The sequence below is a fragment of the Glandiceps talaboti genome, chromosome 10 (assembly GCF_964340395.1).
Source record: "Glandiceps talaboti chromosome 10, keGlaTala1.1, whole genome shotgun sequence".
NCBI classification, from domain to species: domain Eukaryota; kingdom Metazoa; phylum Hemichordata; class Enteropneusta; family Spengelidae; genus Glandiceps; species Glandiceps talaboti.
In genome coordinates this window covers 7,529,569-7,546,911 of record NC_135558.1, presented here as the reverse complement: position 1 = coordinate 7,546,911, position 17,343 = coordinate 7,529,569, and the positions used below count along the sequence as shown (strand labels likewise).

Below are 17,343 nucleotides of genomic sequence, written 5' to 3'. Positions count from 1 at the left end.
TAGTAAAAATATTTTCCTGCAGTGAGTCTGTATTATCATATTGTTCTGTATTTATTGTACAATTGCCCGATGATGTATTAACCACGTAATACATTGTACATCCTTATCAGTACACAGAGGCCAGTCATAACAAAAACCCAGATGGTACATATTGAATAACATGCATCAATGAATAGGTGATTAGAATTTCAATATGCAGAAATAATATCTCAAGTACTGTATTCTCTAGTAACTTTTGGAAAGCAGTAAAGAAATCATGTATCGTACTGTGCAATTCCAGTCCACCCGACATGAGACCAAATCTAACAATTTTAGTTCATACCCCTAGGTGATACTCAGATATGTTACTACATAGGCAAACTGTTCTTTTGTGGTGTTTTTCCACCCATATTGGTCTCAATAGTGGTATGTATTTTCAGATGAAAGCATCTAAAATAGGGCCTACTCTTACTCTGTTTCTAATTATGTTGACCAAAATAAGTCTATGGGGTGTAGAATTTTGACCAAAATAAGTCTATGGGGTGTAGAGTTTTGACCAAAATAAGTCTATAATGGGGTGCAGAGTTTTGACCAAAATAAGTCTATAATGGGGTGCAGAGTTTTGACCAAAATAAGTCTATAATGGGGTGTAGAGTTTTGACCAAAATAAGTCTATAATGGGGTGTAGAGTTTTGACCAAAATAAGTCTATAATGGGGTGTAGAGTTTTGACCAAAATAAGTCAATAATGGGGTGTAGAGTTTTGGGTATAGAGTTTTGACCAAAATAGGTCTATAATGGGATGTAGAGTTTTGACCGTAATAGGGATAAAATCATCACAGGAGTATAGAATTTTGAAGCAAAACAAATAGGGATAAAATGGAGAATAGAGTTTTGACCAAAATTGGTCTAAAATGGGATGTGGAGTTTGTCACATGGGAGGCACACTCCAACAAAGGTAGAACATCTGGACACTCAACCCACACACATCTAGACTGATGCGTTTGATAATAAGAAGGTGTATGTGAGTAGAATAATATAAAAGTCTGTCATACTATATTAAAGTTGGCAAGAAAATCCACAACGCTGTATACAGTACCGGTAATGTGTTAGAGGTTGTAAAAATTCTGTTCATTTGGTACCTGCCTGAAGCTCATAAATTTGTTTATACAATCTAGCTTCTCACTGTCCGTAACCGTGCAGGTGTATAGAATGAGGCAGTATGTGATTCATAGTGAGTCTTTAGCCTATAGCTATGTCTTGCATGATTAGTCAGCCGCACCTGACTGCTCAGAATCTGAGTAAGAAAAAGTGAAAAACGGTGTTCCTCATTTGCTTTAACTGAGCTATACATGAATTCTCAGCTATGCATCATGGTATATGTACCATATGTGATTTGCATGTAGTGTTTATATCATGCTATGCAATACTATATTCTTGTGCACTGTATGGTTTTTTTGCTGTTTTGCAGCTCTCTTTATTATCTGCTTCAGCAGTACCAAAATTTCTCCTCCACTTCAGTGTTATCTCTCTTAGACTGTAAAACGTATTCATGAGTGGTGTTGAGATATTTGCTGAAGTATGAGTAGCGTAGACTATCAGAGTGCCAACCACAACTGAACGTGCGATAAACGCTCTGTCCTTATTAAAATGAGGTCAACACAAAACAAAGCACTAAAACTGTTACATTATTCAATTGAAATTATAAATTTTTTTCTTATAAAAAAAAAATCTCAATTTATATGCAGTGTTTGAATCAAATTATGTAGATCACATTTGAGAAAAATATATGTATAAAGATTTACTGTGAAGTCAGTATGTCTGAAAAAAAACCTATAAAAAAAACAAAAAATTGCAACATTCCCATCCCTGGATTAGCAATCAAACATAAGACCAGGTGGTTTGAGGTTTGAGGTCAGGTGATTGGACTCCCTAGGATAGGCAAAGAATACAGGCTTGTCCTTGATTGCCCTTCATCACATCATCCACAGCTGCAAACTTTGGAATGACACAAACAGCTGGTGATATTGTTCTAGCATGTGCCATTATTTTCAGGTTTGTATCTTATTTTTTATCAGAGACACTAAACATTATAGTAGGAATGATGGAGTCATTATAAAATGTACTTGCGCGATAATAATTTTGAGAAGTAGGGATGTTTCTATTAGCATAATGGGAAGCATTACATTTTACAAGGACGTTATGTTAGATGGTATAAACCTACCCTGTGCTTTGTACACGTAGGTGTGTGTGTGTGTGTGTGTGTGTGTGTCTCTCTCTCTCTCTCTCTCTCTCTCTCTCTCTCTCTCTCTCTCTCTCTCTCTCTCTCTCTCTCTCTCTCTCTCTCTCTCTCTCTCTCTCTCTCTCTCTCTCTCTCTCTCTGTTATCACCGTGGCGACAGCTGCTGACCACACTCCTACACAACACTGGAGAGGTTAATAGGAAAACGATTTCATGGTTTCCAACTTAATGGCTTTTAATCTCAAGATTAAATAAATCGTTTTTTATGACATAAATATGCTATTAAATATAATTATATCAATTATCATAGTCATAAAATCATGAAATATTTTTGTGGACTTGAGGATTAGATCTCTTTGATTTATAATGTTTACACGAAATGATAACTAAAATGGAACGTTGCCAAAACTCACAATTGTAGTAAATTTAACATGGTTGTCAGAATCTGAGGAATTACAGACTACATTGTAGGGAGAAAAATGTTTTTTTACCAAATTTTGATAGAATAGTAGGATAGATTAAAGTGCCAAAAGTGATCATTTTTATAAAATTTTGAACTAAGTCTTTTATTTAATCAGGTCCGAAAAGGTAGTTTGTATACGAGAGGCAACTAAAGTACCAATTGATTGCCTGGCATTTCCTGTCGTTGACTCTGAGATAAATGTTTATACAGATCATGTGGATGTATTAAAAGCTGTCACTGATAACTACAACTGGAGCATTTTTAGGAGCAGTTTTGTTGTATAACCCCCTAACCATACAGTGCTTTTACTCTTGATGTTGTAATACATCGTAAAGTATCCAGAATCACCGATAGATAACTTGATGTGTGTTGTTGTACATACACTACTTTGAAGAAAGCCACCTATAATGTGTATCACAAGTAATGTATACATGATGAATGATGGCATTCATATTTATAATGTTCATAATGTTGTAAAATTCAACACTTATCAGTTTATCTTCAGGTGATCCAATGTACTTCACTCAGAATGTACAACATCAAGATAAAGTCATTATATGTAACAAACTGCCCCTCCCCCACCCCCACTCCCAACACCACCATCATCACCACCACCACCACCATCCCAAAGGTGCTCCATTTATAGCTGCTACAGCTTAAAGTATGTCAAATCCCCCTGGGAGGTTTTCTGACTAAATTTACTACTAAAAAGGTATGCTATGCTAAAGATAAGGCGAATTGTGTATACTCTGCCAGGGTACTAAAACGTTGCTCAGTGAACTCAACCAAGATGGAACCACTTGCTGTTAGCTGTATAAACAACATTGTGTCTTTTGTATCTTTGTAATTCTAACAGACTCCAAGAACGTTGAGATTTTTGTATCTTTGTAATTCTAACAGACTCCAAGAACGTTGAGTTTTTTGTATCTTTGTAATTCTAACAGACTCCAAGGAAAAATTTAATGAATTTGAAACTGTATGTTAGAGTCTGTCCTATTTCAAACCCTTAATGGCACACACACACACTGTTGCAGCGGCCTAGGTAATTCATGTCTGTATGTAAGAAATTTCATCTATAGCACAGCATGACAGCTCTCTATATTACCTGACTGACAGAATAAATCTAGCTGCCATCGTGACCATAATGATGAAGACATTGGTAGCATTTGTAGGTAGCACTGTTTGTGTACATTACTCATACTAGCCTACTAGCTGTTTGTAAGACACCCCTCCTGGAGAAATTCAATTTTAATGATCAATCATCCTGGCAGTAAATGTAGTAAGTTTTTTTGTCCCCTCTCTTTTAGATACAAATCAAAGAGCCATAATAACTCTGTTATATTGAAATTTTCTTTGTTTCTGACATCACACCTAAAAATGTCACAGGAAATTTTACAAGAAAATTGGGTTATTCTTCAAAATATGTTGCATGTAACTGAGAGTTAAAGAATGTTGTCATTTTTTAAAAGTGTGTATCAAAATTGTGTATGCTCGTTGCAAAATTCTCATCAGTCTCATCTCAGTCAGATTTGCTGACTTTTATCATACTACTGTGCATGTAGATAGGTTGCACGATGCAGGACTGGTAAAAAAAATGACTTTGCTTTTCAGCCAAATTTGTCAAATGTATGTTATTTTAGGTAGGTCAAATTTTATAATGCCATTAATAGCTTGGTCATATGATGCAAGATTGGTGAAAATGACTTTACTTCCTTTTCAGTCAAACTATTAAATTTAGAAATATTGTCAAATACAGGATTGGTGAAAATGACTTTTCTTAGTCCCCTAAATCATAAAAAATGCAGTTCAAATAAAATCAGCCATTTTTGTTCTCTTTTTTTTTTTAGAAATTCAATTTCAGATATATAACTACAATACTAGAAATAGAGAGAGTAGTATTTACAATCTGACCTAGATTCAACTTTTTCATATTTGATATTTCATAGATGTAAGTTTGCCTTAGGCATATAGATGTTGCTGTACTTCTTTTAAGTACTTTAATATACATGACAATATTTGCACACATCACTGCAGTCAGCTTGCAAGTCCCTTTTTAATGTCCAAATTGAAATAATAACATTTAATAATATCTGCTGATATAATGTATAACTTATTTTCAAATCTCAGGTCAAGAAATTATTGCATTCAAGATTTGCATGTTGACAATGGTTGTTGTACATCATAAATGTTGTTATTAGTAATGATACATTAAAGTCTCCTTTCTCAGGTGCTAGCTTCTGGCTCCGTACTTTGATAACCTCGGGCAGGACAGGTTTACGTTTGTACCACATATACACCGGACTATAAAGAGTGCTTTGCAATCAGCCATGTATCGAACATTAACATACAAGACCAGTACAATTTCAGGCGACTTCCTGTGGGTATCACAGTATAATTTTTAATGGCAATAAGTAGTTAAAACCTAACCAAGTCCCCAGGTTGTTTACTAGGGTTCCCCTCTAAAATTACAGTAGAACTGCAAGGTATGGAAATTGATGCAAGTTTTGCCAGACCCCCCCCCCCTCTTAATTATTACAATCAACATAGAGGGTCCACATCATAAATTGATTCATGTTTAATTTCAATAGATATTTGATGTCATATTTGCAGGTTGATTTACAAGGCCCCTTAAGTCAGTTTTACCTCACTGATTTGTATTTCAATAAAAGGTTCCCTTATGTGATGCATTTCCTAGGGTCATGGTTGCAAGGCCCCTTATTTCACTCGTATTTCCCAGATTTGTATTTACAAAGCCCCTTATGTCACTCATATTTACAAGACCCCTTATGTCACTCATATTTCCTTCTCTCTTCAAAGGAAAACGTTTAAAAGAAAGATATTTACTACTTGTTACACAAGTTACATTTTGAAAGAAATTGTTTATGAAGAGAGAAAGAATGATTGCAGACTAAGCAATACAGACAGGCACTTTCTGTTTGGCTAGTTTTAGGTTTTGCAACATTTAGCATATTACACCAAAGTCTAAGCTATGTATGTATGCAGAATGGTAAAAGGTCAGATGTAGAGTACCTGTAATTATGTAATTTTATACTATGTAGCTGTACAAGTCACTTGAAAGGCATCGTATCATCAGAGTCCCGCCACAATTACAATGTCTAGTACTGTAGGCCGACAGACAGCAGTCTTAGACAGCCTCAGAGACTCTAATACACATATTGTGGTCATACAACTAATGCCTGCAAGTAATGCATCATCTGTTAGATGTGATTGGCAGGCATGGGAAAGTTATCTGGTTGTCTGCTGTGTTGCTAGGCAACCAGAACTGGCAAAATGTTGTTGGCAGGTGGTTGAATTCTTTGTCTTAATAACAAAATCAAACTATTCTGACTATGTCTATTACTATTTAATGAATGTTTTCTATGACATCTAAGTCTTGTAAAAATGTTGTATCAGGAAAAGGAGAAGTCGTGATCGGCGTACCTCTTCCTAGAGTTCCTAGCCAGGTGAATGTACTCTGGTTTATATATATAGTCATAAAATTGAAATACACTGAATGTCTATTACAATCTGATGAAGATGACACTGAAAAAAAAATATTTTATCTCACTGTGAATAATAAAAATATAAAACCGATTTATGTTTGCATCTTCCATGTCTCATCTGACAGTGATGTTGATTTGTGTTCACTGAGATAAAATGTGTCATTTTATAGGCTTGTATGCTATTAATGTCTGTATTTTGATGTGCAATTCATAACAATGTGTGAGACGTTAAAAATCATCCCATTGCCTAACTGAAACTGTATACTCTCTTAATTTTGGTTGTAAATCTCATCAGAATGTACAAAATAACCAGATTTGATGACTGAAACTGTATACTCTCTTAATTTTGGTTGTAAATCTCATCAGAATGTACAAAATAACCAGATTTGATGACTGAAACTGTATACTCTCTTAATTTTGGTTGTAAATCTCATCAGAATGTACAAAATAACCAGATTTGATGACTGAAACTGTATACTCTCTTAATTTTGGTTGTAAACCTCATCAGAATGTGCAAAATAACCAGATTTGATGACTGAAACTGTATACTCTCTTAATTTTGGTTGTAAATCTCATCAGAATGTAAAAAATAACCAGATTTGATGACTGAAAATGTATGCTCTCTCTTAATTTTGGTTGTAAATCTCAATGTACAAAATAACCAGATTTGATGTATGCTCTCCTAATTTTGGTTGTAAATCTCATCAGAATGTACAAAATAACCAGATATGATGACCCTAACAAGATTTGATGTACTTAGAACAAAATCATAAATCATTTACTTGGATTTGTTTTCATTTAATTTACAAATTACCAGACTCCACAAATCCTACTTTATATATAACAAACTGATTAGATCAAAGCAGAATTTTCTTATCTCAATAAATTTTCTCCCTCTCATCCTTTCAAAATTATGCTTAAAGTTGAAAAAAAAGGGAGACAATAATGGTTTTTACAGCTGTAAGTTGCAATAATTAATGAAACATAATTTTATATTTTCCCTTTTTCCCTTCAAAATTTTGTTAATTTTTTCTTTGAAAGAAAAAAAACTTCTTTTTTTTTTTTTTTTTTTTTTTTGGCTGTAAGTCGTTTTCCCCTTCATTTATAAAATATAATTTGTTCTCATTACTTTTCTCTTTTCCCTTCAAAATTATCAAAATTATGCTCAAGTTTAAAAATAACTAAAAGGTAATGGTTTTTATGGCTGTAATTTGTTTTTCCTCATCAATAAAACATAATTAATTTTTTCCCCATTTCTCTTCAAAATTATGCTAAGTTTTTCTGAACTTAGCATAATTCTTAAGGGAAAAAATTAATGATGTTTTATTGATGGAGGGAAAAACAACTTTAATACGGTCATAAAAAACAAAAGATTAACGTTTTTATGGCTGTAAGTAGTTTTTCTTCTTTATAAAATAGAATTATGCAAAAGTGCAAACAGGTTAGATGCTGAATGTTATATTACTATAAGTTCGATTTTTCCTTTGTACAAAATAAATGCAATTTGCCTTTCCCCTCCCCCCCAACAACAACAACAAAAAAAAAGAAAAGAAAAAAAAATAAATGTAAGAAAGATTATCGAGTGCTATGACAACTGTATAATTTGGGTTTCCATAAAATACATGGATTATCTTGACACAATTACATATGATTTTGACTACAGACAAGTTAATACCACAGACGCTAGTTTTAATGTCTACTGAGTATCGTTTGCATCTTATTACCTTTTAACATCCATACCCCAAGTGATCAGCCATCGATTTTCTACTCATTCTATAGTCAGTGCATGTTATTGTAGTTTGTGTGTTTATATCGACAAACATAGCTACATTTTACAGTGTGTGTAGTAGAAGCGGTGACATCATCATGTAAGTGTTGCCGGTGGCAGCAACTTCAACCTTAAAAACCGCTATTCAATCAGGTGAACACTGAGCACTGTGTGTGACCTTATAGAAAGTCAAAGATGACTCCAAGCTAGATTGCATCAATCAACGACATTTCGTATTCACCTCATGTGACCTTCAACTAAGTTAAACATGGCTGCCAGGTAAAAGTGTTGCAACGACCCTGTCAATCAAATCTTTTCTAAGCTCATTTAGCAGTATTTGTGGTATGTTACAGCTCAGGTAAACACATCATTAGTTGGGTCCCCTGGGTGAAAGGTCAAGAAACTTTAAATTTATAGGAGTTCATATTCCACATAACAGTATCCAGAGGGAGAAATCACATTAAGTTGTACAATGCTAATTTTATCTTGGAATCTAGTTTTAGTATTTTGAATAAACAAAAAGTCAGGTAAGATTCCTATCACTTTGATATAATATGAGCCTATCTTAAGTGTGTTAAATGGAATAGATTACATGAAAACGTGTGTAAAAAGTGTAATTCTTGCATTGTTTTAGATTGTCTGCTGGCATTGGCTTGGATTTGGTGTAGATAGGGAAAGTGAATGCTAAATCTAGAAAGGCTAGGTGTAGGAAGTGAATACCAAATGTAAACCAATGTCTGTACACAGGCTAGGTATAGGAAAGTGAATACCAAATCTAAGTCAATGTGTGTGGACAGGCTAGGTGTAGGAAAGTGAATACCAAATACAGTCAATGTGTGTGGACAGGCTAGGTGTAGGAAAGTGAATACCAAATACAGTCAATGTGTGTGGACAGGCTAGGTGTAGGAAAGTGAATACCAAATACAGTCAATGTGTGTGGACAGGCTAGGTGTAGGAAAGTGAATACCAAATACAGTCAATGTGTGTGGACAGGCTAGGTGTAGGAAAGTGAATACCAAATACAGTCAATGTGTGTGGACAGGCTAGGTGTAGGAAAGTGAATACCAAATCTAAACCAATGTCTTGCGATAGATGCTGTCACAAATAATCTCTCTCGAAAAGGTATGTCTTTAGTCTTGATTTGAAAGTCTCAATACTTGGTGCAGAGCAGACTGTGTTTGGCAGTTAGTTCCACAGTGAATACCAGTGTGTCCTCTAAGCCAATTTGACATGCCCCTGACACAAACAATTTCTGGTGACACACCAAAATTTGGTGTTCCACTATCTCTTACTATAATCCTATGTGGTGAGTCACAAAAAATCCCAATTTTTTCTCATTTTGACTCACAACAAAATTTGGCTATCATTTATTAAAATAGAGGGTACACTGGTGAACACTAACCTACAGTTGGCTGTATACTCATACATGTAGTAATACATATAAGGATTGAGAGATGTTAGTAAGGTCAGCAGCTGAGTATCATAGTATCATGAGAGGGTGGCTGGTAAAAGGAAATATAGATTTTCTAAAAGTCCTAAGGAGAGTTTTGTGAAACAATTTGAGCAGAGACATCCATCAATCAAATCAAAAAACTTTTACAAGACCAAAATCAATATATAAATTATTTATATTCGGTGGACTACGGGAATACCTGATGAGATGCTGAAAAGCACTTACGATTACTAGGAGTCTTTCGATTCTTCATGTCTCTGTCAAGAGTTTGTAGTTGGTGAATTTCCAGATAGGGGTAGGTGTCCTGATGGAATATGAGCTGCACATGTGAAATCAACATCTGCGATGTAGATAATAAGCAGAGTTTGTATCATATGATCCAGTTTTAATGTTTATGACTACATGCCTTAGTTTAGTTATAAGGGATTCAATAACATTCAAGTTTGTGCCACATAGTAGCTTTGAATAACAAACTCCCCCCCCCCCAAAAAAAAAAAAAAAAGAAAAGAAAAAGAAAAAAAGAAAAAAAAAGAAAAAAATGCTTCAGTTTCAGATACTGGCACTTTAAAGTCCCATATTTTGATTGTAGACACACAACACAGAGGGTACATGTGACTCTAGGTCATGTATTACTTCATATTCTTGCTGTTCACATTTCCTGCAATCGTGGCCTGGGCGCGCACAACAACACAAATGGTCAATGTATAAATGTAAACAGATGCGTCCCAAACAGGATAGGGAGCAGTATACATGCAGCAGGCAACTAGAACAAAAGACTACAACATTCCAACTATAGGGAACTAATAGCAGTGAAGTCATTTGCTCCAAAACCGAAAGAAAAGGTTTTCACATTCCTGCTATCATACACAAGTAAAGCCATAAAATAACTTAGTATCATTCTTTTGGATCAACTACTCCAATAGCTCACTTTCTTTCACGATAGACTATTCCACCCAGAATTTCTTATAAGAAAAATTGGCCTTCAAATATCAGATCATACCATAGATGTATTTGTAATACCAATTGCAATGGCCACAGGGATAAACGTATTGGCTCAGAGTAAAAGTAAAGAAGTATTTTTAGACAACTATTATCTCTTAAGTTTATTGATTGAATCTTCACTGACAGATAAGTTCGATAGTTACTGCTCCCGGAGCTTTGATATTTCTCTAAATAGTGATATTGGAAACAGTCTTGTAAGTTGAAGGAAATTAGTTTCAAGGAGTCTCTGATCTGAATGAGATCAAAGTCTTTCCACTCCACGGCCTTAAGCTGTAATACATGAGATAATTACTAGCATATTAACATACTGTTTGGGTAGGAAGTGAAAAGTACAAAAAGAGTTCAAAGATCGACACTGATCTTGTTTTATCCCTGCAGAAGAGGGTAGACAAATGATTAAACATTGGCAACTATAACTTAGTTGAGAGACTTTGCATAGTAAAGGAAGTAGGTTCTGTCTCCTTCATTTCCTACGCACTTATTGTCTCATTTGCCATCGTTATTAACTCTGCTAGGATTCCGAGATGTAAAGCTAAACACTGCCAAAGAACATAGGCCATACAGATATAAATTGTGTTGTATGAACTGTTCAAGATCTAAAAGGAACACTATGCAGATTAAAAATGTGTTGAATATACAGGGATGTAAATTTGTCGAACTTTGATGCATTTCGACATATAGTTCAAGTCACTTTTTTGCTGGGCTCAAAAAATTCAACTTTTGCATTGTGCCCAGTAAATGCTGTTTAAGAGAGATACTAGTAATCACGTGTGTGGAGCTAGACAACACAGACATTGGTAGCTATACCTTTCAGTAAGTGAAAATCACCATCTGAATGGATGTTGAACAGATGAAGGTCTTATCAGATTGGCCGATTATTAAACATGAAAGTAATTGTCTGATTGGCTGTTGAACAGGTGAAATTGATTACTGAGTGGATGATTGTCATTGTATGATTGGTTTAAGTAATTTAAATATGATTGTCTGATTGGTTAAAACATATAGAATCATTGTATGACAGAGTGTATAACATTATCTGATTGGCTGATGAACAGATGTACAACTTGTGTTACATAGCAATACTCAATACTTGTGTAATGTCTTGCCAGAGTGAAATATTCTCATTTGCAAATTGCATGTCCTCAAAAGCCACATTGGGAAATGTCTGTTATATACTAAATCTTGGCTCTGATAAGTACAGTAGACAGACAAGTTTTTTTCTATCATGAACTTGGACTTCATGCAACTATATCAGTTGAACATGAGTTCTAGATATAGTATAGTATTTTAGAGGGCACACTAACGACTTGACAAGTCTTACTGTACATAGTGGTACCAATCAACAAATTGAAAAATGTAAAGAAAAATTATCGATTATTTTTCTTTCTTATTTGTATCAATTAACAAAATTGAAAGATGTGAAGCATTCTTACCTTTTTTTTTCTTTCATTATTTTCAGCATTATCACCACAGAAAGAAGAACTATTAGACAAGATAGCCTCATTTCAGAGTAGTAGAATTAATGAACAAAGAGCCAGCCTACCTAAGCTGCCAGGTTTACGTACAGATAACCCAACAATGCTGGAACAACTAGTAACCAATGAATCTCAAGTGCCTGATGATAATTTCTTTGATATGCTAATGAGGTGTCAGGTAAGATATTTTCAAGTAGCTCCATTCATTTTATGTAACGGACCTGTTACAGTACTGTTGTTATCATTGTACAGTGTGCATTTGATTAGAAAATTCAGCACTGTAACATAACATAACAGGTCTGTTACAGTACTGTTGTCATTGTACAGTGTGCATTTGATTAGAAAATGCAGCACTAACATAACATAACAGGTCTGTTACAGTACTGCTGTTATCTTTGTACAGTGTGCATTTGATTAGAGAATTCAGCACTGTAACATAACATAACAGGTCTGTTACAGTACTGTTGTTATCATTGTACAGTGTACATTTGATTAGAAAATTCAGCACTGTAACATAACATAAGTCTGTTACAGTACTGTTGTTATCTTTGTACAGTGTGCATTTGATTAGAGAATTCAGCACACTAACATAACATAACAGGTCTGTTACAGTACTGTTGTTATCATTGTACAGTGTACATTTGATTAGAAAATTCAGCACTGTAACATAACAACAGGTCTGTTACAGTACTGTTGTTATCATTGTACAGTGTACATTTGATTAGAAAATTCAGCACTGTAACATAACATAACAGGTCTGTTACAGTACTGTTGTTATCATTGTACAGTGTGCTTTTGATTAGAAAATTCAGCACTAACATAACAACAGGTCTGTTACAGTACTGTTGTTATTGTACAGTGTGCATTTGATTAGAGAATTCAGCACTGTAACATAACATAACAGGTCTGTTACAGTACTGTTATCATTGTACAGTGTGCATTTGATTAGAGAATTCAGCACTGTAACATAACATAACAGGTCTGTTACAGTACTGTTGTTATCTTTGTACAGTGTGCATTTGATTAGAGAATTCAGCACTGTAACAACATAACAGGTCTGTTACAGTACTGTTGTTATCATTGTACAGTGTACATTTGATTAGAAAATTCAGCACTAACATAACATAACATAACATAACAGGTCTGTTACAGTACTGTTGTTATCTTTGTACAGTGTGCATTTGATTAGAGAATTCAGCACTGTAACATAACATAACAGGTCTGTTACAGTACTGTTGTTATCATTGTACAGTGTGCATTTGATTAGAAAATTCAGCACTAACATAACATAACATAACATAACAGGTCTGTTACAGTACTGTTGTTATCTTTGTACAGTGTGCATTTGATTAGAGAATTCAGCACTGTAACAACATAACAGGTCTGCTACAGTACTGTTGTTATCATTGTACAGTGTGCATTTGATTAGAAAATTCAGCACTGTAACATAACATTAAAGCCACCCTAGCTGCAACTGGAACATTTTTTGAAACTCTTTTGTTAGATACAATGAATTATTTATAATATTAAACCCTGAACAGTATTGAATCACCTGTCAGGTAAATGTATTTGTGAAGATGTACACATAATATGGTACAGTAAATCCAATCAAATTGAGTTTAGGTCCACTTCCTAAAATCATTACCCAAAACGCAAAAAGGGATTAAGCTAATACTACTTATGGGTATAGTCAATGTCTAATTAACATGTACAGTGTCTAATTATTGGTATTGTAACAACTTTCAGTGAATATATTGTTGGTTATCTGATCAATAAAGTAATACCCCTTACAGCTAGTGTAGATTTAATAGTGTGATATAATATGTATCATTGAAGGTGTGTAAATGAAAATACAATGAGCAGTATCAGCTTGCTAGCTGCATTTCCACGACTTTAATCCCTAAAATTCCATCTTACCGAATCCTGTCGGAAAGCATGCACTGAAAAGTCAACAATTGCAGTCCTTGAACTGAAAAAAAAAGAGAAGTAGAGTTTATAAAAGCAATTATATTGCTTTCTTTTACCTGCAGGGTTCGCGGATAGATGATCAACGTAGCAATCCACCACCCGCACCCAAGGCACCAACCGTTCCTGATGAGGACTTCTTTAATCTCATACAGCGACTACAATCAGGGAGAATCGAGGAGCAAAGGTCAATGCTTCCAGAAAAGAAAAAGAAAACAAATCAGAATAATAGTAAACAGTGATTTGTTGTCAACATTTCTTCTCTCTTTTCTTTCTTTTTTTTTGTATTTTTTAGACTGTAAAAAGGTACTACACATTGCATTAGTGAGCTCTCAAAATGAACCTTGTCCACTTTCAAGAGTTCTTAACATTCTAACATAATTCAGGTCAAACAAAGTATAGAATTTGCATATATTTGCATATTCATGAGTTGCATAATTTGCATATCTGAAGTGAAATATGAAGGAAGGAAGCTTTTATTTCATAAATGTTTGCTGTTTTGTTTGTGAATGATTTGCCTTTGAATTCTTTGCAGCTGTGAACATTTTCATTCCAACTATATGTAGTTCATGTATTATATTCTGAACTTTAACCTTAGTGTTCATGAGGTCACTCTAGAGGTCAACTCCTTCATGAATATGCAAAGTATACAGAACAATGCCTACTTCAAAATATGATTTGGCATGCCTTGTTTTGATCATGACTTTACTGTCATGGAGGGAGAAGCCTTGAAAGCATGGTTTTACAAGGTGAGAAGAACAAATGGTCACGATATTATGAACTACAGAGGGCGCACTAATGACTTAACAAGTCATACTGGATTTGTGACTTGACAAGCCATAGAGGGCGCACTCATGATGGTGGAAACTCGCGTGTAACAGAAAGGACACTATTAAAGAAAGCCTTTGTGAATAGCAAGATACTCCATAAAAAACTGTACAGGATGTATTGAGGGGACTTCACAGGCTATAGTGTTTTTGGTGTATTGAAATTTTACCTAAATTTTCCTGTGTACAAAGCTGCCTCTACAGTGGCATTGTTCATAATATCGATATTGTTACAGATGTAACAGTGCCAACAACTCATCCTTGAATTCAAGGACACTTCTGCTGTTACAGCCAGTTAGTTACAGATACTAGTTAGTAGAAAAAAAACGAGTCGCTGTGTCACTTTTTGATTTCCGTAATTAGACATACAAAAAAAAACAAATTTCTATTTTACCCCTAAGTGATTCCAGTACTTTTAAAGCTTCAAGTATTCTCATGTCTCATGTGTGTACATATTTGTGACTGTCAATACTGATTTGTAAAAAAAAAAAAAAATGAAAGAGATAAACACTTATAATCCCAATACAGTATTTGATCCATTCCAAATAATGGGTACAGCCAAAAAGTTTATGTACTGTTAAAACTTGTCTTAATGTACTCTATGGATTTTCCAATTTTTTTTTATTCAATTTTTTTTTTAATTGTACGAAGCATTCCTTTGGAGAAATAATAATTTAGTAATATATTGGGTTATATGGGGTATCTTATATCAGTAAAGCTAGCATAGGATTGCACTAGATATTTTAATATATGTTATAATATGTGCTTTAAAAGTTATTTCACGATATAAAAAATATGTTTCTGGCGTAGAGTAGAATTGTAATAATCATGTACCGATAGTAATTTAGTAAAACAACAACTCAAGATTAAAGCTCATTTTACCCATCAGCCACATTATCCTTAACAAGGAAATGCTCAATAAATACAGTCTTTAGAAAGAAAGGCCTCTTATTTACGAAAGTCGTTTTAAATAAAATAAAGATGACGTGAAAGTAGCAGTTCATAGTTTACCAGAAATTTGCATTTTGCAAAAAAAAAAAGAAAAAGAATGAGTTTGAAAAATTGAATTCCTCAGATTTCAGATTCCCTTAAAGACTTTCACAGAATAATATCCAAGGTACTAGTCATCGTTTTTATTATTCCCACCCATACCCCCACCCCCCGCCCCCACCCCTCACCCTCACCCTGACCCCATCTATCTCCACTCGACTTGGTGATTGTCAATAAATACCAATGCCTCTCTTATATTTTGGAAATCCAATATCGCAAAAGATAAATATAGTATTATTAATTTTGCTGAGATATAAACAAATTATCACATAACACTTTATTAGATCATAATTCAAGTTAAGATTATTATTTCCTTTGTGATGAAAAACTACACTATTTATATATTAAAACTAAAGTCTTTACCTCCTGGTAAATGAATAAATAATTTATGGATAACGATAGTATCTCAAAAAAAAGTCAGATGAGTTGTTCAGATGGGGTCAAGTTTTGTCCTGCTCAGACTGGTGCTTTAGACCTTGTTATGATTTCGAACACCAATCTGCTCTGGTAATGTTGACAAGCTGGGGTGGTGTGTATGTGTGTGTGTGTGTGTGTGTGGGTGGGGGGGTGGGGGTGTGAGGGTGTGAGGGTGTATATGTTTTCAGCCTGCTCAAAATAATAATTTAGTCCTGTATGGCCAACACATTCAATCATATGTAAATTGTCAACTAATAATTTTATCCAGCCAATATTTTGTCAGTATGGACCGTGTATTACTAACAATTGAAAACTGTAGACACATATACGACCACATTTAGGACATTTCTCAAATAATGTAAGGATAGCAAGTGCTAGTGAGCTCCCAAACATTCAAAGTCATTTCAGCTCAAAACTCTTTCCATCTTGTCCCAGACTTTCCCCACTGCCCTTTATCAATATATGCTGTGAAAATAATCAGAATTTATTAATGAAATTCAATGAAAATATATAATGGTCCAGATAGTTTGAGTTTGAAAATATGTACTTGTAATTAGATCCCCCCAAAAGAGATTATAGAGTGAAAAGATCTGTTAATTTTGTGTGATAGAAGTTTAATATTTTACTTTACGAGTGTAACAAAAGTGTTTGTGTGATTTTAGCTACAAAGCTAGGGAGCCATCTTTGTGGTGTAGGGTCAAAAAATAAGTCCCTGTGTAAATGGACAAATGATATCACTAATGAATCCACTATATTGGTTACGTTTCCTATGTTTTATAGATGACTTATGGAGTGGAAGTACACATACACTGTACAACCAGTGACAGGCAAGCATTTACAAGCTACACTTGTAGTTACAAACAGGAAAAGTAAACACATCAATTCGATTTATAACACTTGGTACAGCATGTTAGAAGTACAGAGACAAGTATAGCCTGATATGAACAGTTTCATGGTCTCAATATTTACCTGTACATGAAATATCAAGGGAACTTGAAATTCGTCTGTGAGTCTTAGCTAAAAGTTTTCTTATCAGTTGATGGAATGTAATATTTGTTTCTGTACATGCTGTGCAAAGTGTTATTAATCCAATTCAATTGTTTTCTTTCCCTGTTTGTAACAAGGTCCACTCATAAATGCTTGGCTGTCACTGATTGTTAGAATGTAGGGTAGACTGTAAGATACGTTGTGTCTCTCCGCC

The 17,343-nt window shown here is 34.3% G+C and overlaps 1 protein-coding gene across 2 annotated transcripts in view; it reads left to right on the top strand.

Annotated features, from left to right (window-relative positions):
- Window positions 1-15,081, top strand: part of LOC144440880 (G-protein-signaling modulator 2-like) — a 124,569-nt gene extending 109,488 nt beyond the window's left edge. For both annotated transcript variants that reach the window (XM_078130320.1, XM_078130319.1), the window contains 2 exons: window positions 11,868-12,061; window positions 13,914-15,081. In XM_078130320.1, coding sequence (XP_077986446.1) covers window positions 11,868-12,061; window positions 13,914-14,090 — 371 coding nt within the window. In that variant the 3' untranslated portion in view covers window positions 14,091-15,081. The remainder of the gene's footprint in view (window positions 1-11,867; window positions 12,062-13,913) is intronic.
- Window positions 15,082-17,343: the final 2,262 nt, after the last annotated feature.